This window comes from Eubalaena glacialis, chromosome 9 (genome assembly GCF_028564815.1).
Source record: "Eubalaena glacialis isolate mEubGla1 chromosome 9, mEubGla1.1.hap2.+ XY, whole genome shotgun sequence".
NCBI lineage: Eukaryota > Metazoa > Chordata > Mammalia > Artiodactyla > Balaenidae > Eubalaena > Eubalaena glacialis.
The window spans coordinates 57,831,586-57,858,393 of record NC_083724.1 but is presented as its reverse complement, the minus strand read 5'-3'; the positions used below and the strand labels follow the sequence as shown (position 1 = coordinate 57,858,393).

Genomic DNA, 26,808 nt, shown 5'->3' with positions numbered 1-26,808 from the left:
CAATAGCAGAATATAGATGGCAGAGGAAATTATCAGTGGACCTGCAGATCACTAAGAATTAATCTAATCTGAACGATAGAGACTATAAAGTGAGTAAAAATGAACAGAATCTCAGAGACTTGTGGGACAACAACAAAACGAACATTCATGGCATTAAAGTTCTGAAGGAGAGAAGAAAAAGTACAGGGCTGAAATCACATTTGAAGAAAAAATGGCTGCAAAGTTTCCAAATTTGACAGAAGATATAATCTAGACTCAAGAAGCTGAACGAACCAAAACAAGACAGACCTAAAGAAACTCATGCTCAGTCGCATCATAATTGAACTTCTGAAAATTAAAGACAAAAAAAAAATCTTTAAAGAGGCTAGAGAAAAACACCACATTACCCATAGGGGAAGAACAATATGAATAACAGGATTTTTTTTTTAAATTTTTATTTATTTACTTTTGGCTGCATTGGGTCTTCATTGCTGAGTGCAGGCTTTCTCTAGTTGCGGCAAGCGGGGGCTACTCTTCGTTGCGGTGTGCGGGCTTCTCATTGAGGTGGCTTCTCTTGTTGCGGAGCACAGGCTCTAGGCACGTGGGCTTCAGTAATTGTGGAACGCAGGCTCAGTAGTTGTGGCACATGGGCTTAGCTGCTCCACAGCATGTGGGATCTTCCCGGACCAGGGCTCAAACCGCTCTCTCCTGCATTGGCAGGTGGATTCTTAACCACTGCGCCACCAGGGAAGCCCAACAGGATACTTCTTAACAGAAAGCATGGAGGCTCAAGCCTTGACTAGGGGAGAATCCAGTTCCATACTCACCTCCTCTGGCTTCAGGATCTTACTGGCTGTTGGGTGGAGACATCAGTTTCTTGCCACATGAGCCTCTCTAGAAGGTAGCTCAAAACATGCCAGCTAGCTTCTCTCAGAATGAGCAAGAGAGGGTGCCCAAGTGGAAGCCACAGTATCTAACTTTGGAAGTGACATCCCATCACTTCTATTCACTACATTACATGAGTAGAATGAAAGCATTCCAGCCCACACTCACAGAGAGTAGATTACAACAGGGCACGAAGCCCAGGAGGTAGAGATCACTGGGGACCATCTTAGAGGTTGCCTACCATGCCACCAACCAATTTATCAGTAGCTTTGTCAATTAATTTGGATAGTAAAGAAGTCAGTTTAAAAACAGTAGACGTTCTAGTTCCAAAGTATTAAAAAGATCAATTAAATTCAATTTCATGTCTACTGGTAGGCTGAGGAATTTAGGAATGCTATCAGTCAGGAAAGGCTGGGTCATGTGTTAGCAACTCAAAAACCTTATGCTCTTAAAATTTACTTCACACTCACGTTGCATGTACATCACAAGTTGGCTGGGGACCCCACTCTGATAGAAAAGCTCTATTTAGATGCTACTGGTCTCCATGGAAGGGGAAAGAAAACTCTGGAGGGCAATGAAATGCTCTGCTCGGAAGTGACACATAGCATTTGTTACAACTAACTGACCAGCTGGTCACATGGCCCTGGCCAAGCACAAGGAGGTTGGGATGTATAATCCTAACACGTGCACTTGAGCCAGAAATACCTGGTGAAAAGTACAAATGACTACTACAGTCGTTCTGGTCACTAAATTTTCAACCCACTCTTGTCTCCTACAGAGACTACATGCCCTCTCTGTCCAGAATGGTTATAATGAAAGAACAAAATGAAGTGTTAGATTGTGGCAACCTGAACTCTCATACACTGCTGGCAGTGTAAAACGGTACAAACTGCTTTAGAAATAGGTCTTCATTCTTCCTGAATAAATATTAATGAAATTGATGGGTTGTATGTTAAGCACATAATTAATTTTATAAGAAATGTCAAACTATTTTCGAAAGACAAAGTTTCACAGCAGCTTGCCTTATAATAGCGAAATCCTGGAAACAACCTATACATCAGGAGGTGCATAGACAGATTGCAGGATACTCATATAATGGATTACTCAGCAATACATTAAAATTCTGGCAGTGTCCATTCTGTTTTGTCTGTTGCATTTTGTTTTCACAGTCATGTTTATTTCCAAGAATTTTAATCTCAAATTACTCTTTGCACAGCACTTGTTCTTACTCTATCAATACAATGCAATTTCATACTTGAGGACATAGTTGTAAAACTCTTATTCTTTCATTCATTTTTTTCAATACATCATTTGGTCGGCCTGCTTGGTCCCTCTAGCTGGCTCTTCATTCCTGTGTCCAGTGACTGGTGTTTAATCTTTTTTTTTTTTTTCCTGTGTAGTGTCTGATTAACCCAGGTTACTAAATAACAGTTCTTTCAGAGATTTAAAGGTCTGGTGTGGGGACTAGTCAGCACTAGTCAGTGGACAAGCAAGGATAACTCTTCTCACTGTGAGCTGGTGGTGAGTGGGCCATCAAGTTCAATTTCCTCAAATTAAGACAGACAAATCAGACAGGTAGACAGTAATGAGCTCTATCTTCAGGGTGTCCTGAAGAAGAATGCGGAAAGGTTTTGTCCCTGGTGCGCAAAGAGAAATAGACGGTGGGCAAGTCAGAGCAGATCCCCAGCCAGCTCTTGTAAGTGGGATCTATACTGAGATCCAAAGCTTTAAGCTTTATATAGGCAGGGCCCCTTTATGTTAGCCAAACTGTCGCAGCAGGGTTGTAAGACAGCTAAGGGTGTTTTTGATTGCCAGCTTCCAAAAGATTACCTAATACCCTTAAACATACTAGCACGCACATATTTGCTGAATGAACCGTATTATTTAGAAGTGAGTTCTAAAACTAGAGGATCTGCCTACTCTAACTAGAAAAAAGAAAATCCTACCCTTATGAAAGTGGCTGAGTGCTCAGCAATCAGTATAACTTACTAAATGTAATAGAATCCAGTAAAACCCTCAGCTTTCAAACTTAAGCCCAAGAGACAACGAGACATTATGTACCACCCTCCTGAAGGATGACCACACCACTTATGAGGAAGTCTTCCCGCCCTCCACCCCCCACCACCCAATTCAAGCCTGAATTTGGTCAGTCTTGAATTCTAACTACTAATTTATAGAAAATAAAGAGAAACAGGTTAAACTATACCACATGGTTATAATTGGCAAAATCTATTCTGTTTGAAAGGCTCCAGAACATTTCAAAATGCAAATTGTAAAAGGCAAAGGAAAAAAAAAAAAGATTAAGGGGATATACACAGATTAAAGATACTTACGAGATAGCAATTAGTAACAATGTAAAGTCCTTATTTGGATCCTGATTCAAACAAACTTAAATATCCATGTATGACATTTGAGACAATGGAAATTTGAACAAACATTTACTAGATTTGATGATATAATTAGTTAACAAATTTTTTTTACACATGTGACAACATATTGTGGTTATGCTTTCTGAAAGTCTGTATCTTCTAGATACAAACTGAAATACTTATGTAAAAAACCTTGGAAGTCTTTAGAAAAAAGTTTAAGAGTAATATAAAATTGCTTAGCTTTGGGACATTCTTGACACTTCTGGACATGTTAAGCTGTAATCAGCTTTTTTTTCATAATCTATCATTTTATAGCAAAGTTAAAACATATAGCATAAATGTGGGAATCCCTTATTTCCCTAAAAAGTGGTAGAACAAATTCAAGTAGCTGAAACTGGAAGGTATTCCCCACCCTTCATGCAGCGATATGGCCAATGCCAGAGGAAATAAAATACTAGATGATGCAATTTAATGATTCATTTTCAATCTAATTTAAATTTGATTCTTCAAAATAAAAATGATTCTAATGTTTAAAACTAGCCCTAAGTGACAGTAGCTCCAATCACGGTGCTGTGTTTCCCAGAGCTGATTTTGAGCTTAACTGACTGAATGCAGGAAAAGCACTGAAACCAGTCTGGCTTATATTCAAATGTGAGAGTCTACATAGCCCAGAAGTAGATTGCCAGGTCTGGACTCAGATAGCCTGTTTACAGCACAGCTCTGGCACTTCCTTGCCCTATGAACTTTGGCCAGTTTCTTAACCTTTCTGTGCCTTTGATATTCATCCATAAGAAGAGGATAAGAAATCCTGCCTATTAGGACTGTCAGTAGAATTAAATAAATACACATGAACAAATGCAAAGCAAATATTCAATAAATATTGGCTATATTTATGGCTCTGAATTCAGGGGTAGGAAAACTGATTCGATAGTATTAAAAGTTTTATGAAAATTTAGTTTCAGAAACTAGAACTGTTTTAGAATATTCTCAGGTTTGTGAAATAAGTAGCACTGATTATGCTTAAATTGAACCTAAGACTTGGTTGTTATAGATAAAAGAATAGTCACTAGGTTCTTAATTTGAAACTTTTTCCCCATTTAGTTAAAAAGAACCCAAAAGATCAAACCCAGGGTGAAATCTGTCCCTTAGTGCTTAAGATTTCATACTAGTTCTCAATACCAAAAATCAAGAGTAAAAAATTGTGCAAAATGTTTCAGTAAAAACACACAATGAAATACTCTGGAAATGACTGATTCTTAAAAACACCTACAAATATAAGCCAGACAAATGTAAAAAAGTGAAACAAGATGAGCTATTTTTCTGGTCATAAAATATTTATTAAGGTATACTTTAGGGAATATAGTGAATATAAAATTTAGGATCACAATATGAAGCAATTTCAATCCTCTCAAAAAGTCAGCCCAGTCCTCAATGCTCTGCAGATGTTAAAACCACTGGTGAGACTCACTAAAAGCAGTTTGACTAGTACAGAAGAGGCTTTTCACATGAACATTTACAACTAGATCATCTGAATACCTCTTTTAAGTGCAAAACCACACCACATTACACTAATGCAGCAACAATGCATTCATATTGTTTTCATTAGTAGTCAGCTTGCATAAAACACCAGAAAAAAGCACAATGGAGCTCACAAAATTGGCTAAAAAAATGAACCTGTCCTGCAAAACACACACTGTAATGGAAGAAGACATTAAAAATGTATTATGCACACTACAGAAGCTGCGTTCATTCCAACAATCTCAAGTGTCACTTCCTTTTCTGAAAATCAAATTACATGAACCAGGCACAACTAATATTTGGGAGGCAGTGTGTAGCTAAAATTTCATTTAATTATTCAATGATTTAAAAAATCCCCATAAATCTTTTCTGTCCTGAGGTAGTTGCAAAATAAATCATAACTTGGATATCAACTAGAGCTGAGGCTTTGACTTTTTACTCATTAAAACTAGTTGTTAAACTGACAAGAACTACCTTTTGATATTTAAAAGACAGTTGAGAAATGGGCCTCTTACTACACACACAAGATGATGGCTACGTAGGAAAGAGGATTAGCTGCTTCAGAACGTGAGAGATATGGTCCACCATTGCTTCCACCCCCCACCCCCACCCCAACCATTTTAGATTCTTTATTGTCCAAAAAGCCACGGGGAGCAACACAGTAGAAGTAGACAGATCATCGTCCTTTGCTGTAGCCAGGGAAGAAAAGGTCAAGTAGAGTCTGCAGAACCTCATTGGGAATCATGATGTAATTCTGGCCAAGATCGTGCCGGCAAGCAGGGCAGGAGAACACTTGAGCCTTAAAGGAGCGCTGTAAGCAATCCTAAGGCAAAACCAAAACCAAAATGAAACAAAATAAAAAAACACCTAATTTCATCTGAGGGTAAAGCACATAGAAAGTACTTAACAACTTAGGCTTTTAAACAGAACTAGAAACTTACTGTTTGGCAACAAGAGAAACATAAAACATGAACAACTGTCAAGGCCTGAATCTGCACTATGAAAATTAACCTACAGACGTGGCTTTAGTTCCACCTCTAACACATACTGTGAGACTTCAAGTAAATGACCACTTTTGTATACATTAATTTCCTCATCCAGTAAAAATGAATGTTAGAATTCTGCATGTTTCCACTAGCCTCACCTTCTAGGTTGGATTTTAATCCTGATCTTTCCTGATAGAGCACAAAAGAAAAACAACTCAGGAATCCCCTGCTTAAAACTAAATTAAGTATCTACTTTATGAAGTCAATGTATAATGTGCTTTCCAAAAATATATTTAGCTCTACTTAACTGACTCAAGGTCACATACAAACACTTAGTGGAAGGTCGGTTTCCATTTTACAAAAGAAACTAAAGTTCAGAAGTTAGGTCAGGGCACATAACCACCAATCAGTAGAACAAGATTCCAACCTTGGTTTGACTGAAATTCAAATTCCCTTTACACCACACTGATAAGACAATATTCAACTCCTCTGGGCATGCTGCCAGACAGAATCTGTTCTAGGTTCCCTCAAGTACACAAAATTATTTCAGTTTGCACTATAATATATGAAACATACGTAAGCTGTAACAGAAAATAGCAACAACACATTACTTTCTTCTCTATTTCAACCCCTCCTCAATAATTTCAAACATGATAGAATGTTGAGACTATACAGATTTGAATTACTACAGAATTAAAACATGGATTCACCACCAAGATGTAATTAAACGTTTCCTAACCAGCAAGTTTCCTTATCTATTCTGCTTCATGAAAAAAATGCTTGTTCGCGTGCTGAAAAGAGGTTTGGAGGTCAGTGTGCCTTCTGGCCTAACAAGGGAAAATGAGAAAGGAGTTCTACTTACTTTACAGACATTGTGGAGGCAATCTGTTGTCACAGGCTGGTAAACTAGCTCCTGGCAGCAGACACACATAAAAGATTGTTCCAATTTTTTCAGAAAATTCTAGAATGGTACCCAAGGAGAAGAAAAAAAGGTTAGCATTTTATAATATATTAAAAGAATTGCAAATAATTGGGGGAAAAAGTGTCAATCCCATTTAGTATGTTTTCTATTAAGAAAAAAATCAAGTAGTGATTGTAACTAACAAGCAAATGTGTAATAGGAAACTGCAGAAATCCCATCCATAAGATAGACACATTAGTTTTTAAATCTTAGGATTGAGTTGCAAAGGTTGCAAAGTCAGGACATATGGTTTTAAAAAGTAAACTTCATATTCCAGAGATTACTATTTTTCACTTAAAAAAATCATGAACAGCTTGTCTCAGGTCATTACATACAGATCTATTTTCAAAAAGCTCCATGGTATTCTAATATATCTCTATATATTCAATCTTTTTCTCTTAAAAAACTTCAATACTTATTTTTTATGCTAAAAAAGATAAAAGCACTTGGCAATAATACTCTAGTATCTAAGACCCCCAAAGAATCAACGTATTTATTTACCTAGAATAATTTTCTGTGATATTTTGCCCCAATCCCCAAATCCCATATTTTCCTGGTGCTACTGTTTACTCAAATTGGGACTAAATTACAGAAGGTCGAGCTTTCTAAAGCAAACATGATCAGATGGGTAGTCTATAATCTTCAAAAGCCATTACTGGGTTCCATCTTATCCAAGCTGTTTGTTTAACCTAGAAGGAAAAGTAGTTTTTTGAATAGTCACCAGGATAATCCTCCACTCAGTTATTTTTTGGTAGTAGGGGAGTATATTTTATGTTTGTTCTTTATGTTAATAATAAAAGTAGAATCTACAGGAATTTCAAGTAAAAAAAAAACCCCAAAGATTCCATTTCATAGTTATGTCTTGATAATAACTTATTTTTAAGCATGGATTATAAAGCTCAAGTGAATTATCAATGAAGTGTTATTCAACACACTAGAAGAATATACCAGTTAGGGGGAGATGTGGAAAAAACTTAACTTTAATACCAGGTACCTTCTCTCTGACAAACTACTTTGTTAATGACTGATATTTCCCCAGTACCTCCACAGTGCCTGTAATATGAGCATATTTAGTATCAACATTTTGAGTTCCTACAAAGTACCAGGCACTCATCTACATAGCAGTAATAAAAAGGCCAAGTCTCTGCTCTCATGGAACTTTATATTCCTTTAGGAGAGCAGATTTTTAAAAACTCAACTTCATATATTAGTATCTGAGGAAACAAGGCAAATTAAAGCAACAGAGTAAGGAGGGTCTATTTTAGAAAGGATAGCCAGGGAAGGCCTCTCTGAGGACTGTAGTATTTTGCAGACTTACAAGATATGAAGGAACAAGCCACATGAAGATACAGAGAGGAGAATTCTAGTCAGAGAGATAGTATATGTGTAAAGGCCTAGGAACAGGAACAGGTTGAGTGTGTTTAAATAGCACAGATGTCACTGTGGCTAAAGCAGTTTGGGCCTGAGAGAGCAGCAAGAGGAGAATGCAGAGGTAGGTAGGGATGGATGCCAGATCATATAGGGCCTTGGGAAGGTGTTTGGATATAAACATACATATGTAATATATGCATTTATTTAAAAGTCACTGCTGGCCAAAACCTGATTTTTCTGGCTTACTAAATGTGTTCCTGGTTTATCTGAAAAGAATGGGCATGAAACCTACACAGGGCAATAGTACATAAATGTTCAGAGTAACCACTAGCAGCAAGGTCACAGTCACCTGACCTAGGTATAGGTATGTAAGACCCTGCCACCAGGGGCAGGATTTTTATTGTTTTTGTTTGTTTGAGAACTGTCAATTGGTGACTTACACATAAAAGTTAAATTGAAAGAAGAGGTTGAAAAGTACACTTGATTTGCACATACCTACCGAGTCTTGCAGGATTTGACCACTTCAATAATTTGTTAAAAATGATAAACAGGATATATGAAAAGCCACAGATTGAAGCCTTATACACATGTCCAACCCAGACAACAGACGTGCAAAAGAGAACTTCCATGTGCACTCAGGTGGCATTATCCTTCACCTGTATCTGCTACTTTGTCTTCTGCCCACTCACAGCTGGAACTCACCTGAGTTATCACTAACCAGCTGTATCCTCTCCAACCAGAAAATAATCAGACCATGACCAACAACTGCTTGCTGTTTCTTACTTGCTCTAAGTGAAAAAGAATCTGACGTACCAGAGTCAGACTCTCCATATGCCTGGTTCTCTTGGCTAAAAAGCAAGTAACACTTCTCACAGAGCTAACTCACTTTTCTCTGTCCTCCAAACATGTAAGTCTCATTCTACCCAAGGACAACCCAAAATATCACATTTATAGACGAAACAAAGAAAAAAAACCTCCAGTATCAGTCCAAAGGGTATCTGATAAACCTCATTCATTTCTAAGTCTACAAACTGTATCAGGAAGATGTTTCCATAATGATGACTATTTGTCAAACAAAAAGCAACACAAAAACTATGAGAGTTCCCTCTAAATCCACATAAAAGGGGCATATAGATATGCATTAACCCCATTTCAGACACACAAGAAGTTCTGGCCAATGTGCTCAGAAAAATGAAGAAAACATTGGAAGGAAGAAATTACTAAAAAATGACAAAGTGGAATTTCAAGAGAGGATACTAGAGCTCACCCACAACAGCAGCTTTTCTTTCTGAAGGAAAGAAAGCAGAAGAGTAACGATATTACACATGACAAGGGGCTAATATCTAAGAAAACAGAAGAATCAAATTTATAAGCAAAATTAGAGACAATAAGAACAGTGAGCAAAGAATGAAAAGACAATTTACATTTGAAACCCCTACCTTTTGGGATTTGATAAGAAAGCTTCATTGCAAAACACAGCTTAACACAAAACCTAGACGTCAGTTAACCTTGAAATTCCTTTTCATTTTAAAATTTTATCATTACCAAAAAAAAAAAAAAGGAAAAAAAATCCAAAACATATGAAATACTTAAATAAATGCTGGTTTATTTTACTCCTAGGTTGAACATGCGGGCATTGAAAATTATGCTGAATTGCTTAAGTCTTGTTCTATCAGGTAACTTTGAGCTGTAACAAAACTTTCCTGATGGGTTTTAGCTTAAACTGAATGTGTTCCACAACTGAAAATTCTTCCTATGAACAGCAACTCACCATAAATTATCAAGTTCAAGCACAGAGAGGTCAAAAAACCAACATCTAAGAGGACTAAAATCAATTTAAAAGCATCAAGTGCTGCCTCATTTCTGAAAGGTGGCCGTACTGGGTGAGAAGATTGGATAAAAGGATCAAGTTTTAACTGACTTGTGAAAATGATAATTCATAGGGAAAATATTTTTCATCATTTGTTAATATTAGAAACTTATTAAAAAAATATTTACATACTGGTCCTTCCACAAGAGATGCAAGAACTTCATCCCATAGCTTCTGGTTTTGATGATCTTCTCTGATTAGATGTTGTTGTTGAGGGGTTAGTTGGAAAGCCTCAACTGCTTCTGCTGAATCTGATGCTTTCAGTACTTTGGAGGCACTTGGACAATCATCTACATTTATTTAAAAATACATCAGCACACTACAAGTGGTTCTAAGCAGAACTATGAAACGAAAGAGTAAACTGGCACCAATTACATTTAGCATGAAGATAACCAGGGTAGAGCAGCATTTAACTTTCCCATACAGTTTAGGATACTTTGTTTAGGCTCTGACACTATTAAGATATACAAAAAGCTCACCCCACCCCACCCCCACCAAAAAAAAAAAATCCCTTCATTTTTCTTTTAATTTCTTATGAGTTTTCTCTTTATTAGAAACTATGTTATTCAGATTTATGTCCTGCAATCATTACCTACCATCTGTAGATGGCCTTTTTGAGGCTCCACTGGCCTTCTTTGACTGTCCTTTAGTCTTCTTCCCTTCCTTATCTGAAGGGTAACCTACTGGATACTGACGAGGGAAAAAAGTACAATGTAGATTTAAGCTTCACAGAGAAGAGGGGTTCTAGATCCTTGTCAGAAATTTAAAAAGGGGAATGGGGAGGAATCTATACTTTCCCTAAATTGAAAAGATTTACATAAAGGACACAGACGTTTAAAGAAACAGAATTCAAAGGACAGAAGACTATTAAAAATCCCCAATTCAGTGTCAAACCATGTAGCTTTGACTGTTAAAGATATTCCATTTAATAATGTGATGATCTTAGTTTCAGATCAAAAAGAAGAAAGAACTTTTTAGGAGTTGTGACTAGGGGGCTTAAAAAGTTTGAGGAAGAAAGGAAAGTAGAATTAGATATGAAGGTAAGTGAAGATCAACCAAAGAGCACAATAGATGATACTCATATAGTTGGGGTTACACTAAGTTATGGAGCCAATCTTAAAAACAAAAAACGCCATGAAGGGCCAAATTTCTATCTCCCCAAATTAAGAGGCAGGGGTGGGGTGGGGCGGGAGAGCTTTTAGAAGACCTAAAGCCACTAAATTACTGAATTCTTTATCAACCAAAAGGTTAGACTTTAAAGAATAAATTCTACCCTATTACCCTTGTGTTTTATTGGCTATGCTTTCTTTTGGACATGCTTTGTGATAACACTCATATTTAAAGCTCAATATGTTATACAGCCCTCATCAATGATATTAACTCATCATAGCTGACTGGCTTATATGCTTTGTTCTGCTCAACTGTTTCAAATTTAACCTATCTAGAACACTGCTCTGCTGAACAGTAGACCTGAAAAAAAAAATCCTTTGAAAATGGATTTAACAATAGGTTTTAAAAATACTTAGTTATAAAAGGAATTATTTTGGCAGTTATTTTAGCAGCTGATGGGTCTCATTTAAACAATTCTATGAGTTTAAAAAGAAAACAAAAACAGAAACAGACTTGCACTAGAAGAGACACACTCACCTGCCTGGGTGGTCAGACACTTGCCCATAGTTCAGCCCCTACACATGCAGTGTGGGCAGAGCCAGGGGAAATGACAAAGCTGGTAGTCTTTACGAGAAGCACAGCGATGGGGAATGATGGAGGATGAACTCAAACCATGCTCTGAAGTCAGTGTCAGGGACAAAGTCTAGGGTGTATAGGCAGTGGAGGGGAAATGTAGCCATACCATCCATTATGCACAAAAAACCAACAAAGTCTTATATGGGTTAACAGCTGAGCATGGGCAAAGGGAAAAAAAAAAGGCAAAGCACTAAAGGTGGTGACAGGACAAGGAAGCAGCTTTGAGGGGGAAGAGAGAAAAGGGGTGAGGAAAAGTGAGAAGGGTAGAAAGCAGACCACTCTTATAAGCCACCTCCCCCCTTCCCCTACCAGAGACACACCCCCTGTGCCCTCTAGGATAAACTTCCCTTCTCAAGGCGTCCTTTATCTAAATTTTAGGTATCCCTTTCCCTCATACTTCAAGTCCATATTGAATTGGAAATACAGCTGACCCTTGAACAACACAGGGGGTTAGGGTGGGGCCAATCCTCTCAAGTTGAAAATTCCTGTGTAACTTATAGTTGGCCCTCCGCATCTGCAGATTCAACCAACCACAGATATGTACTGAAATATTTGCTATTGAAAAAAATCCGTGTATAACTGGACCCATGTAGTTCAAACCCATGGTGTTCAAGGGTCAACTGCATTTTACATTTCATTGTAAAGCCCAGCTTTCCCCAAGCACAATTCTTGGTCTTAGGGCAGTTTGACACCTAGGATGCTACTTTTTTACTTCTTTTCCTTCCATATACTTGCATGATCTCATTCCTCACCCCTTACAGTCCACTGACCAACTGCTGTGGGTTATATCCAGTGTTAAGGCACATAGATAGTACAGAGGCATACGTTTTTATGAAAATACAAGTAGCCTAGACAAATGTAATCTAACCTGCAAACGTAGACATAGTCTCCTTGACCGTTCTATTCCTTCTGAGGTCCAAGGAGCAGGTTCAACATCATCTCTCCTTAAAAGATAGCGCCAAACCAAGAATCCATGGCTTGATGAAATCTCTGGCCAGTATTTCACCACCTAAATCATAATATTTCAGTACTAGTTTGAAATGTAAAGTTTAGACTTATTCATAATGTCATAATAGCGTTTTAAGTAAACTTGGCAGAACTAAATGCAACTTTGAAAGATACTTGCTCTGCTGTAATAGTAAGTAAAAAATATGCACTTAAATATTGTTTTGACCTTATTTCCTAATTATGATAATTCCCGTAAGTATAGATTGCTATAAATTTGAAGTAGCAGCAAGATTATGCTCATTAATTAATAGAATTTTGCATAATAGTAGATAAAAATGGTGGCAGTAGATGTCTTCATTTTTAAAACAAAGAATGCAACCTGTTTTCAAAATTATGATGTGCTCCGCTTCGAAAAATCTATTACAATTAGAATCATTCTGGAAGATATAAGAATCAATATCTACAACGGCCAAGTTATTTGAACAGTTTTATCATAAGAGAATATATACTTGTAAAAAAACTTAACCCAAAATATAACTCTGCCTTTAGGGACTTCAGATAAGCCTTAAAAGACAAGTGTCAAAATTAAGAGCTCGTTTTGTACATGTTGTATTTCCAGAAAAAGTAGAAAGACCAACTGAGATGGTCTATTGTTTCCTTTAGCCCACCCACAGTAGAGCAGTTCCCTGTGGCAACCCTTTCTTGAAAGCCCAGGAAGAATGACTAACAAGATGTCATGCCAGATAGAGCACCTTATAAATGCCATCATATCTGTTGCCTTCTTCAGGAGCATATTTGCTGATCTTCCTCCCTTTAAAACTGCGTATCACTCTGACTGGCTTACCAGCTCTCCAATTCCGAGACTCTGCTCCAATTTTATCATCCAATGGAGCATCACAGTTTAGGGCCAATGCCCTAAAAAATAAAACAAAGTCTTTATACCAAGTAATCTTTCTTCAAGTATATAATCGCATCATTAGCTCAATTAAAAGGTGAATTATGCCTTACCTGATGGTTAAGATTCTATGATTCTTTCCATATTATTCCAGATAATAGGATTATGCTTTCCCCCACCAGCAGAGAAGACAAATCAGTTTTCTGATGTCACCCCCAAGCCAGGGGATTGGTTCTCAGATAGCCTGTAGGGTTCTTCTGAAAGTAATAACATCTGTGCCACGTATAATAGAAAACAACTAGAAATACATGGAATTTTCTTTAAATAACGTTTGTTGAGGGAAGGGAGAAAGTTGGAAAACTAAAGCACGTGATTGTTGTAATAGTTATTTTTGATAAGGGAATGAGGTAAATTGCTGGAAAAATGTAGAAAGAAATCCAGAAAAATAAATTTGTCAGCAAGGTATGAATGACCTTCCTAGGTCTACTTTCCACATTCCAGACAATAGAGATTCCTTAAAGTTTAGAAGATAATAAGAACAAGTTTAATATGAGAATATCCTTTAAAGACTTGCAGTAAAAAGGTAAGTTTAAATAAAACTGAAGCATTCAAATACCTGTGCTAAATCATGACAATAAAGATTTTTGGCTGCTCAAGATCACTACATTTTACTGATGACACATGAACAAGGAGGAACACTGAGCTGGAAGCAGCACTGGATTTAGCTGAAGCTTCCTTAGTATGTGTACTCACCTAGTAGTAATTAATCAGTAAGGTTAATAGACGTTAGAAGACCTTCCTTGGGGAAACTTAGTCCTGCTCCCCAAAAGACAAACTAGAATGTATTTAAAGTTAGTATTTTTCCTCTAAGACACCTATATCCTAAGTGAAAAGAATCCACTAAGAACATTTAAGGTTAAAAAAAGATACCCTCCCCTCAAATCTGGTAAAATCAGATATGATACAACATGCTTTTTCAGGGTATAGTTCTTTTTATGCAAGCTCAAAAACAAACAAACAAAAAAAACCCCAAACAAACAAAAGACCTTAAGACTAAATGACTAATCTACTATAATCTTTCTATCATAGTTAAAGTAAATGAACTTAAGTGTTTTGTTAAAAAATTTTTTTAATAGACGTGGTCAAAGAGTTAAAGATCACCAAGTTATCTTTTTTATCTCAAATGGGAGATGCATTAAAACTCTGAGGTAGAAGAAAATGTAGCCATCAATTCTAGGGCTGGTATTATTTATGGAATACCTATTGAGATACATATACTTCATCCTCTTAAAGAGCTAAGAAAGAGATATGTACTATCTTCACATTAATGAGTGGAATGCTTTGGTGCTCACAGGTACCTTCCATCATAATGACTGCACCATTAACGAATTATTAACTCACTTCTAGTTTCACATAAGTATGCAGTCTGTTCAAGTTTGTGTAAAGAGTCTAAGAGGATGAATGAAACTAGGCAAAACAACAAGGCTTTTCCATTATTCTATCCACAGCTCAATCGATTGCCTCTAACCGCCCTGATAAAGGATGGCCAGGTTACCTGCTGCCCTCTTCAGTTTCATAAAGTGGAAGAGCTGAGAAGAAACAGGAACAAACTTCTCAAAAGCAAAAAGCAGGTATCAAACTACCTCTTAGTAGAGAAACAAAAAAGGAATTAGACCATATACACGTCAGGAAAGAGTATACTATGGGTCAGAGCTTTCACCTCAGCTTTCGTGTTTATAAAACATATAGGTACCTTTGCCTAAGAGGCCTTTACAATCACAAGGTGTACTCACAGCTTAACGTATAAATTACCTGAAGGAATGTTAGAGTCTCTGTGGTAAGTCAATCCTAAATTGTTTTGAGTTTCTATTTCATTTTCACTACCTTCCTTATTAATATAAACATTTTTACTACTTGTCAATTATTTTCTGAGATTGTGACATATGATATACAGGGTATATTTATTAGATTCTTCAAAAGCTTGACAGGAATTTATCATGTACATTACAAGTGCAGGTAGTTACAAAGGAAGTTTCATTCAAGCCAAATAATCTTATTATTAAAGGGAAAGTATAATTTTCAGATTTGACAACATGAAAAAGCCCTTTTGCAAATTCAAGATACATTTTCATTGACAATACACATCGAAATATTTCTAATTCCTTTTAAGATCATTCTTCCTAAAGAGTTGCTTTCTTGTTAGAAAAAGACTGCGTAGGGGCTGGACTCCTACCTCAGCAATGTTTTCACCAGCAAATCTGACCTGTCTCCTCTGCTGGTTCAATAAAATAATCCTACTGTCAGAAATAATATAGAAGGAAGACATAAAAACAGATTCTATGTAACTTGGTATGCAACAAAGTCTTGAAATCATAAAGTATATTCTTTACTTCACATGGTAATCAGAAATTAAGGACACACTACTTAAAACTGAGTGATTTAGACTCAGGAAAGCAAAAAATACTCACTTTTACTCAATATTCCACAAAATACCCTTAAATAATAGGATACAAAAAATTTCAACTTCATGATCACAAAATTATCAGTATGACAAGTTATAATGTGGTCACTGATATCTGATGGTTTGGGTTACTTAATTATTGGTATTAGCATGCCATTTACGAAATAAAACATTTTGAAGTTATTAAATTTTCTATTCCCATGGAAGCTGGAATATCATGAATATTTCTATAGAATAAAGTCAGCACAAGGTGGCTCTTTTGTACCTAAACATTCTCTTTTTTAACAGTTAAAAGACATTTTATCATAAATCCTAAAAGCACCTTGTGTAGTTCTGATTAAGTTATCTGATGTTTCACTTATGCACATAAATGTGGCTCCCAAACATAACCCTATTTCACATTAGTCTCCTCTAAAAAGAAGTTTGTCACTTTAAAAGATAAATCTGTGTTTAGTAGAACATAACTTTGACCTATGTGGTAGTAGATAAGCCACCTTGTCCTCAATTTCATTAAATTATATAGGTTCCTTTCCTTTAAAGGTTTCAACATGTTTCCAAATGCAAAGCACATGTATTAAGACTGGGAATTATGTCATTTAAAAAAATGATACTAAGAAATAAGTTAGGAAGCTTATAAGTAATTATATACTAATCAGGTAATAGGATTTGTATTTTAGCTATATTAACTCACAATTTAAGATTCTCCTCTACAGTGTAAGTTATAAATTATAGTCCTATAATCCAACTTTTACACAAAGCCCAAATTCTAAACAGTCTTTACAAACTAACAATATAGAGTACCTGTTCATGTTTGTTAATGTTTGATCAGCCGATGGTGCACCAATTCTTTTATTACCAGCAAGATTTTTACCACCACTCCCAGTGTATGTGAATTCATCACCTCGGTCCTGCAGGAGAACATTTTTGGCATTAAAACACCTAAAGCCAGGTATAATTCACCAATTCTTGTTTCAGAGTCAGAACTTTTGGTTCGGATGTTATAAGTTGACATGTTCTCTCAAGGTATCTACCAAAATAAGGCAAAATTCAAATGCAATTTTGTGTGTAATATACCTTCAAGCTGTATCACTTGATCTAAAGATTTCATTTTAAAGTTATAGCTTCCAACACCTCCAAACATAGCTATTCTTATACAAATAATTTATAGAATGTTACAAAATAAGGTCTTATGGGTTGGGAATATTGTTTAGTTTAATTCAATGTTATTAAAATCAACTTATCAATATTAATTTGTAGGGTCTTTACAGGGCACCATTTTAATAAATACTCCAAAACTGATTTCCCAACAGCAATCTATACCATATCCAAGGCTTACTGTTTTTTTTTTTTTAACATCTTTATTGGAGTATAATTGCTTTACAATGGTACGTTAGTTTCTGCTTTATAACAAAGTGAATCACCATATCCAAGTTTGCTGCTAAATTTCAAACTTAAAAATCGTAACAGCATTGTAAGTTCCCCACATTTTACAGTCTATGGGTTTACTCAAATTATATTGGCATAAAACAATTACCTACCATTAAGAAGAAAGTTAGAAAAGAATTTGGATGCTAAAAGTTGTATAGCATCTACTAAATGTGAAAAAAACACGCCCAAAGAAGATATTAAAAACTAGCTCCACGAGTATTTTTATAGTAGCTACAAATTTATATCGCTATTGTTTTTGCCTGATTCAGTACTTAAACCGAGGAAAGTAACTATCAGTATGTAAATTAATTCTACTAATACTATCTCAATAGTGGTTCTTCTTCAATGCAAGATTATTTTAACTAGTTCAGACTGAACTTAAGATAATGAAGTTTTCTCTACTTAATTCTTGCTTGTAATAAAGGTCAATTATTTTGCATCTAGTTTTTCCTTTGATTAAAAGTCATAACTAAAATCTCATGGTTTTAAGTGTTTCTATATGTCCTAAAACCTTCATTCAATTCACTTTGTTGACCCAAAATTGAGGTCTATATTTTAAAGAATAAGGTGTTAAGGAATTTCATCTTCAGTGTATACTCCATTTGAAGGAATTCTAATAAATAAGTACATCTAAAATAGTCCAGAATACTTCTTAAATTGATCAGATACAGTCTTCCAAATGGTATCTGGATTGACTTCACAATGCTCATATTTATAACCCTGTCGACTTTTAAAGTTATAACTGTGGTAGTGCTATAAAGGAAAAAGTAGTGTGAACTAGGTAGGAGAGAGCTTAATAGGGACAACATAAGTTCAACAGTGTTTGAAACATAAGAACAAAAACATTTCTGATTATTCTTCAAGCAGCAAATAATCATGTAAAAATAGTTAAATTCTATGTCATTAACTCATCTATACTTGAATTCATCATTATACCATGAAAGCACGCAGATGAAACAGACTGGGAGAAAATACCTCCAAACTACACATCCAATGAACAGTAAAAACAAACAAAACCCACAACCCAATTAGAAAATGGGCAAAAGACCTGAAGAGCTACACCACCCAAGAGGATATACACATAGCAAATAAATAAATCACGTCCAACACTCTTAGTCATTAGGGAAATGTCAATTAAAACTACAATGAGCTATAACTACATACCTATCAGAATGGCTAAAAGAAAGCAACAACACTGAATGCTGGTGAGGATGCAGAGAAACTGAATCACTTACACTGCTGATAAGAACAAGAAGTGGTACAGTCACTCTGGAAAATACTTCAGCAGTTTCTTTTTTCCTTTTTTTTTTGGCAGTTTCTTAAAGAACTAATCATGCATCTACCATACAACCCAGCAATTACACTTCTGGGCATTTATCCCAAAGAAATGAACACTCATATTTACCAAAAAACCTGTCACAATTTTTAATGCAGCATTATTTGCTGGAAATAACCAAGATGTTCTTCAATGGGTGAATGGTTGTACTGTGGTACACCTATATCCATGGAACACTACTCAGCAATAAAAAGGAATGAACTATTGACACATGGCACAATTTGAGGATTACGCTGAGTGAAAAAAACCCAATCCCAAAGGTTATACACTATACGATTCCATTTATAAAAATTTTTGAAGTGACAAAATTATAGAAACAGAGAACAGATTGGTGGTTGTCTGGGGTTAAGGGGGGTTGGGGGAGCAGATATAGTAGGGTGGCTAAAAAAGGGCAACATGAGGGATCCTTGTGGTAAGGGAAATGTTCAGTGTCCTGAATGTATCAATGTCAGTATCCTGGTTGTGATATTAAACTATAGTTTTGCAAGATGTTACCACTGGCTGAACCTGAATAAAGGGCAAAGACATCTCTGTATTATTTCTAACGCTACACGTCAATCTACAATTATTAAAAATGTAAATGAGCCCAAAATTAAAAATGAGCTCTAAAGAAAATGTGACTATTTTCACTGCAATAATCAGTACACACAAAGATTAAAGACTGCCAATTGATTTACTTTTTAACTGGTAAAGAACTGACCACTTCAACATAAAAACGATGCTAAAAGAGATGGGATTTATCCTGGACAAAGCTTCTGTATTTTACTGAATGATCAAGACAGGTTCTAAAGAACAAGCTTGTATCATGACTTACTACTTCATCCGCAAATCCACCAGCCAGGACAAGAGAGTAAGCGCCATCATTACTTCGACCATGAATTCCACCAACATGGGGTCTATGGACACCCGCTTCGCTCACCTATAACATCAAGAGAGACTCAAAATACCTTTGAACAGTTCGTTAAGTTACATTTACAAAATGGTTTCACATATGTTATTGTATCTTAAAAGCTTCAACTAAGAACTGAATATCACACAGAATTCTAAGTTTTGCTCACAGACTACTTCTCCCCAACTATATATCCTTCAGGTACTGAACTGATGACTCTTAAAACTGCTCAGGCCTAGAATTGTGAGTTTCAAAATAACTATTAAAGAATCATTATCCTATGTCTATTGGTAATTCCAGCTCAATTTGGGCAAAAAATAATTTACTATAAGTGCTCTAGATCGCTTTTTTTCTCATTTCTCATCTTTCATTATGGCACTGTTCCCTAGCCAAGTCAAAAAGGCAAGAGTCATTTCAGCCTCATTCTTCTGTATTCTTCAAACCCATCTGGTCACAAATATTGTTGATTTGATCGCCTAAATCTCTCAAAACCATCTTTTTCTACTTTCAGTGATATAAGCCTAGTTTGAGTATGAATACTTAAAACATACCCTTTTTCACTGCCTCCAGCAGTTTTGTTCCTTCAAACTCATTCTACCTATCACAAACAGAATGATCCTTTTAAGAACATATCTGCTTTTAATTTTCAACTGCTTAACATGTATTAAACAGTCTTAATAGTATATTAAGGCCAAGTTAAGTATTACGTATTATCCTCTCTCAACCGGGCGCCTATCTACTTTCCCAGCCTTATCTTCAGCTTCTCCATTATGGAGCCTATACATCTGAGCCCAACTACTCAATGATAAACATACTACCCATTTTTAGTTTATTCATGCAATTCTTCTATTTCAATGGCCTACTACTTTTCCCCATGTATCTTCAATTCTGGCTCACTTAAGTGTCACTTCTTTGTGTACTTCAAACTCCTTAAGAGAAGTATTCTAATTCATTTGTTTATCACACAACTGTTCTTAGCAGAGTAAATCCAAGCCTGTATAGTGGGCTAGGTAAAGAGGCACATTAGAAGTTGATGAGAAGCTGATAAGAGCAACAGAACCTGGATTTAGGCCTTGAAAACACTAGGTGCTTTAGAGCACAGGACCATTTGATTCCCAACCTCACCAACCCCGATAATAAATCATGCTGAATCTTCCCTACTTCCTAAACTGCAAATCTATCCTCCTAAATGCTTAGGCCAATGACCTCAGTCATCTTAGACCGTATTAATGAGGCTTTTACAATCTGGGAATGAATGACAGGCATACAAAAAAAAGAAGCAAACAAAGAACAAGGCAATTAAAAATACACTAAGTGTATTTTATTATAATTTTTATTTCATATATAAATATTATAAATAATACACAGCATAAAAAATAAATCTTATTTATTATTGTACAGGCATACCTCAGAGATATTTCAGGTTTGGTTCCAGACCACTACAATAAAGTAAATATTGCAATAAAGCGAGTCACACAAATTTTCTGGTTTCCCAGTACATATAAAAGTCATATTTACACTATACTGTAGTCTTAAGTGTATGACAGCATTATGTCTAAAAAACGTACACACCTTAATTAAAAAATAATGCTGTCGGAAAAATGGCGCCTATCGACTTGCTTGACACAGGGTTGCCAAAAAGCTTCAATTTGTAAAAAAACACAGTATTTGTGAAGTACAATGAAGCAAAGTGCAATGCAATGAGGTATGCCTGAACTCAGTTTTTTTTTTTTTACTGTATTTATAGATCCAAAGTCATAATATAAGCCTTGAAAATTGATTTATTCAAAATTATGATATAACCATTGCAAGGATGAGAGGACAGAGTGTGTTAAACTAAATTCTTGTCTTCCATAGAAAGAGATTAATAAAACCAAAATATAAAGACAAAAGCTGTACAAACATGTTATTTATAAATAAGGAGGTAAATTCAGAAAAAGTAACTTTAAAGTGATTGCCTCTTAGAAACAGAAAATGGTGAAAAAAGAGGGTAGGTTTTTAAAATATAAATCATACTCTAGTATTTAACTTTCCATGCTATGTATATGTATTACATTATTTTAATCTTAAAATTTTATCAGTGGTCTAAGCACCAGTGCTATTAGACTCTTAAAGTTCAGAATCCTGTCTAACTGGAAACTGCTCTTTACCTAAGAGATTTTTTTTTCCACATTAAATTTTCCATAATGAAAAAATTACTTTTCTAAAGAAGAAATTAGAAAAATACAAGAGTTTTCTTCAAGAGGAAAAGAGAACTAATTTAATCCTTGGATTATCTGACATTTCCTCTAACCAATATCTTAACATTCATTCAAGAGGATAATCCCCAAAGAAAACACCCTAAGTGAGCTTCCTTGCAGATCAAGAAAAGTTCTTCAGAACACTTAATAACTTTAACTACCATAACTATAACAGAATAGTAAAATGAAGTGATTCAAAGGCTTAGAGGAAGCCTAATTCCATGATGTGTGCTCCTCTGTCTGCTAAGCTATGAGCAAGAGTCTACCCATCCTATAGGAAATCTTTCATTCTAACAACTGAATGCCATGTGATACTACCTAGGTTAGTCCATTTACAATCAATCGACACTAACACTGCTACAATTTGAACTATACCCAATTTTACCCTTTCAACTAAGCCAATTTAAAACATACCTGAACTCTAAATCTCCAAGTCGATCCAACAGGAATTCCAGGAATAGGTCCATAATGATTAGAAGGAACAATAGTACATTCTCTAGTGCGACCAACACAGGCCATTCCCTACAAGGTACCGAACAAACTGAGAAATCAGTTATGTTAAATCTTAAAGAAAGCCCTTAATTCCCATAAAATGTGGATAAAATAAAAACCTAACAATTTATATGATTAATCAATATAGTTATTTGTTAACATTTCAGATTCTTAACATCATTTATACCATTACTACTATTGGAACTGAAACATTGTAACTTGCGTCACAGTTATAAACATTGTAACCAGGAAGAAAAAGAGACTTCCTTCTTTACCCTGCCCCAGTCTCTTCGGCTTTCAGTACTAGCTGATGGCATCTTTGCTTTCTTTTTACTCATCTTGAGTCTTTCACCAGCCTTTACAACTTCACTAGAATCAGTTTTACAGGAAGGACAATACCTTAAAAAAAAAAGAAGAAAAGGAATTTTGATAATATTATATTAAAGCCAATAACAGAATAATGGCCTTTCTAGGTTAGAACAAGTTTTAAGATGTAATACTTGGTGTATATTACAGAGTTTCAGTTGGCATTTCAGTATTAACCTTTTCAAAATATTTACATGATTAAGCTCACCGAAAAAAACTTGTCATTCTTTTAGAGAACTAGATTTTATTATCAAATTCTCAAATGCAGTGCAAAAGCCAAACAAGGCTGTTCAATTTAAATGGCACCATAAACTCTGATCTTATCACTAATCCTCAGAGTAGAAATTATTCATTTGAAGTTTTTATCATTAAAGCAAAAGTGGTAAGAATAGATGATTCTAGACTGAACAATGATCCATGCAACTGATATATCTCCCCATCTAAATTGGTTATTAGAATTCTCAGATTCAAAAATGTATAGTCTAATTGCAGGCATAATGAAATGATTGATATTTGCGTGCTGAACGGGTGTCCTGTCACCTTGCTAAAATCACATATTACCTCCAGAAAGCTTTTTGTAGATATTTTATGATTTTTCTAATTAGAGAATATTGCTGCAAATAAAAGGTTCCCCCCCCCAAAAAAGTATAGTTTATTATAACAAGTACACTGGATTCAAGGATGCTTGCTTATATTAGCCTTATCTCTAGCTCAATTTCAATTCTCTATACTTGTCTGTCCTTTAGCCTATCTGTAGTTGGTCATTCTGCTGTAACTTGTACACCATTATAATCTGCCTTATATCATTTCTAAAAAGCAAAGCATAAGTATGTCTATAGAATGAGATGGGACTATTCTTGAGTCACCAAGATATGGAAACTTTGAGTATATCCAAAGATCAACTGGCCACTCCCCCATTAGTCTTAGATTTCTTTTTCTATACTTCCCATTTTATAATGATCTATGCCATGTGGCCTACAGAGTAAAGAAGATGACACCTGTACCCACTAGTTAACTAGTGGGTACCCACTAGTTAATTTTGACTGCCTAATTATGAGACATGTAAACAATTCGGTCCCTGAGAAAATTAGTCGGGCAGTGAGATACAGAAACAAATTCAAGGTAAAATTATGTATGATACGGCAATAAATACTATCAAGTAAAATCCCTACTAATTTGGAAATCAGGAAGGCTTCCAAAAATTAATTTGTTGTAAGAAAGATTGTATTTTACCTGATGTGCTAACCCTATAATTTTATCAAAGATCTTATGGTGAAAGCAGATATTATCTCTGATGAGAAAATGAGTTCAGAGGTTAAATATCCAGACAACATAATTTGGAGAAGTGGAAAAGAAGATTTAAGGTTAAGGAATTCCAGGTAAAGTGAAGGACCTCGATATGAATGTAGAAATACTCCATAGAGTAATCTAAGACAGTCTTCTAATTATAGTCATCCCTGGGATCCATCTTTTCATCAGGTTTGTTAAGAACTCAGGCACTATTTTGGCACTGGGTAGGGATAAATGTTTGTGATCAAAATATTTGTAAACAGTTAAGGAAAACTAGTACATAAAATGAAACAACTTCAGAAAGTGGTAAATGCTATAAAGGAAATACATCAGGGTTATGTGGGTGGTAGTAATGATTAGAAATGTTATGTGTCTTTAGATACAATAGTTAAAGGTTCTGAGGTGGGATTCCAGCTGAGATTCCTATCAAGAGGCCAGGTAAGATATTCCAGGCAAAGCGGTGTTAAATGTAAAGGTCCTGAGGCATAGTAAGGAATGGTACGTTCTGAAGAACATAAAAGTAGTCAGGGGGCAGGTCATAGATGGCAAGGGTTGAGATTTTATCCTAAACGCAACAGGAAGACATTAGGGGGTTTTAAACAGGTGAGTAACCTGATTCAGGACTTAGATCATTCTGCTGCTGTGGCGAGAAGGATAGCTGGTAGACAATGTGAAAGCAAGACTAGTTAGGCATTTACTATACAGTTCAGGGTAGAGATAGTGGTTTGAACTGGGTGGTGAGAGTAGAGAAACATTATGGAGAACTGTAAGATTTGCTCATGTGTTATTGGATGTGAGTGGGGAGAAGAAAGAATCAAAATTAAGTTTAGCTTTTTGGCCCTCAACAAGTGGATGAGATGATCGTATTACCTACTGAAAATTAGGCGAGGAGCGGGATTTTAGGGGACACATTTGTGGAAATCAAGATCTCTATTTGGACTCACTAGTTTTGTGATACTAGCGAAGCAGGCAGTTGAATATAGGGAATATAAAGCTCAGGGAAGACTGGATCTGAAAATATAAATTCCAAGCTGTTTGCTTGGTATTTAAGTCTCATGATTACATGAGGTCCTCTAGGGAGCAAGGATGAAGAGAGAAAACATGGGTAGTGCTTTGGGAAACTCTGAAATGTGGTAGACGAGAGAAAACCAACAAGAGACCAAGGAAAGGCCGGTGAAGCTGGAGGAAAATGAGATTAGATGATATCATACAAACTACAAAAACAGAGTTAGCAGGTAAGCAGGACAGTAAGGAGAGGACTCAGAAGTGACCCTTGGGTTTGGCAACATAAAATGTGTAAGCCTAATATAAGCAGATATAGTTGAGTAGTAAGAGGGAAGGTCAGACTGGAGTGCTGGGGTATGGACAGGAGGAGAGCAAATGGAAATAATCAGTGGAGACAGCTCTGAGAAGCAAGGGAGTGGGCAGCTTTCTCCCACAATACAAAGGTGGGAGAAATGGGACCTAGGAAAGAGTGTGTATGTGCATGTGTTGTGAAAACAAGAGATTCTAGGATACTAATGAGAATAACCCAGTAATGGCAATTCGGGAGCGGAATTAACTGCAAGAGTGAAGTTCCTCAAAATGCAAAAGGATACGAAACTGTGAGAGCAGGAAGAAAGGTTCGCATTTAGTGAAGCAAGAACACATCGTCCACAGAAACAAAGAGGAAGAAGCACATGAGACTTCAGAGGAAATATAATTACTGGTGATGGTAAAATGCAGGGTGTGACCATGCAAAGTAGTGGCAGAGGGTTAAAGGAAGAAGTTGTATCCTTTTTTTTCTTCCCCCACCCCTACAGCCTCTGCTGTAATACAACCACCTTCCCAACAGGTGGGGAGAGACCAAAGGAATGGAGAACAATCTATTCTTCACAATGATATCAGCTACGTAATGGTGATGTTAGTATTTCTGAGTACAGTCTGTCATCCCTCTAACTAAATCTTCCATGCTAACAACATGAACCGTAGTCTAAAAAGAAAAAACTTCCTAATATGACATCTTAAGAAGCGTATTATAACTTTAACTGGGAACATTTTCCCCCAGTCTCTTTTCTAATCCTTTCTCTTTGTAGCTAACACTACTCAGTACAAGTATAGATTCTGGCAAGTATATTTCACCTTGGTGCCTGGTTCTACTATTAACCTCATACGATTAAGTATGATAATCCATACAAAGCACTTTATTAGTGTCTTGCATGTACGAAGCACTTAACTGTTAAGTAACATTATAAAACATTTAATAGGCACATCTAAAATAACTGAGGGGTAGAGGGAACCATCTACAAAGGATTCCCAGTTGAAGTCATACTTAAGTGAAAACCTGAAGGATGAGTATCATCCTGAAGTTACGCAAAGAGGAAAATGTTTCCAAGAAGAAAATGCATCAAGTGTAAACCCAGAGAAGATAAAGAACATGACTTATTTAAGAAGCTGAAAGATATTTAATCTGGCTAGGGTATACAGTATTTGGGGAAATAAAAGAGCAAAGTGGCAAGGGATACAGTGGGAGAAATCAACTAAAAAACACTGTGCAGGGCCCTGTACAGTAACATAAAGCCTCTGAAGCAAAGGAGTAACTATCAAATTTGCATTTCTGAAAGAACACAGGACTCATATTGGAGAAGGGACTGGAGGGATTAAAAAATGGAGCGAGAGACTGGGTCAGAAGCTGTTGTTATAACTGAATAAAGGTATCAATGCCAAATAACCATTAGTTATACAATTTTAAGCCCTTTAATATACACTACGTAGGCGCTCTCGCCTTCTGAGATGGAC

At 35.9% G+C, this 26,808-nt stretch overlaps 1 protein-coding gene across 3 annotated transcripts in view; it reads right to left on the bottom strand.

Annotated features, from left to right (window-relative positions):
- Positions 1–4,534: 4,534 nt before the first annotated feature.
- The window catches only part of UHRF2 (ubiquitin like with PHD and ring finger domains 2), a 75,249-nt gene continuing 52,975 nt past the window's right edge, over positions 4,535–26,808 (bottom strand). For 2 of the 3 annotated variants that reach the window (XM_061200407.1, XM_061200410.1), the window contains 10 exons: positions 22,650–22,773; positions 22,297–22,404; positions 19,568–19,672; positions 16,791–16,897; positions 13,386–13,548; positions 12,554–12,694; positions 10,536–10,629; positions 10,072–10,229; positions 6,600–6,698; positions 4,535–5,574 (listed from right to left, as the gene is read on the bottom strand). In XM_061200407.1, the coding sequence (XP_061056390.1) occupies positions 5,428–5,574; positions 6,600–6,698; positions 10,072–10,229; positions 10,536–10,629; positions 12,554–12,694; positions 13,386–13,548; positions 16,791–16,897; positions 19,568–19,672; positions 22,297–22,404; positions 22,650–22,773 (1,246 nt within the window). In that variant the 3' untranslated portion in view covers positions 4,535–5,427. Of the gene's footprint in view, positions 5,575–6,599; positions 6,699–7,149; positions 7,388–10,071; positions 10,230–10,535; positions 10,630–12,553; positions 12,695–13,385; positions 13,549–16,790; positions 16,898–19,567; positions 19,673–22,296; positions 22,405–22,649; positions 22,774–26,808 lie in introns of those variants that run through there. The other variant, XM_061200409.1, reaches the window with a different exon arrangement.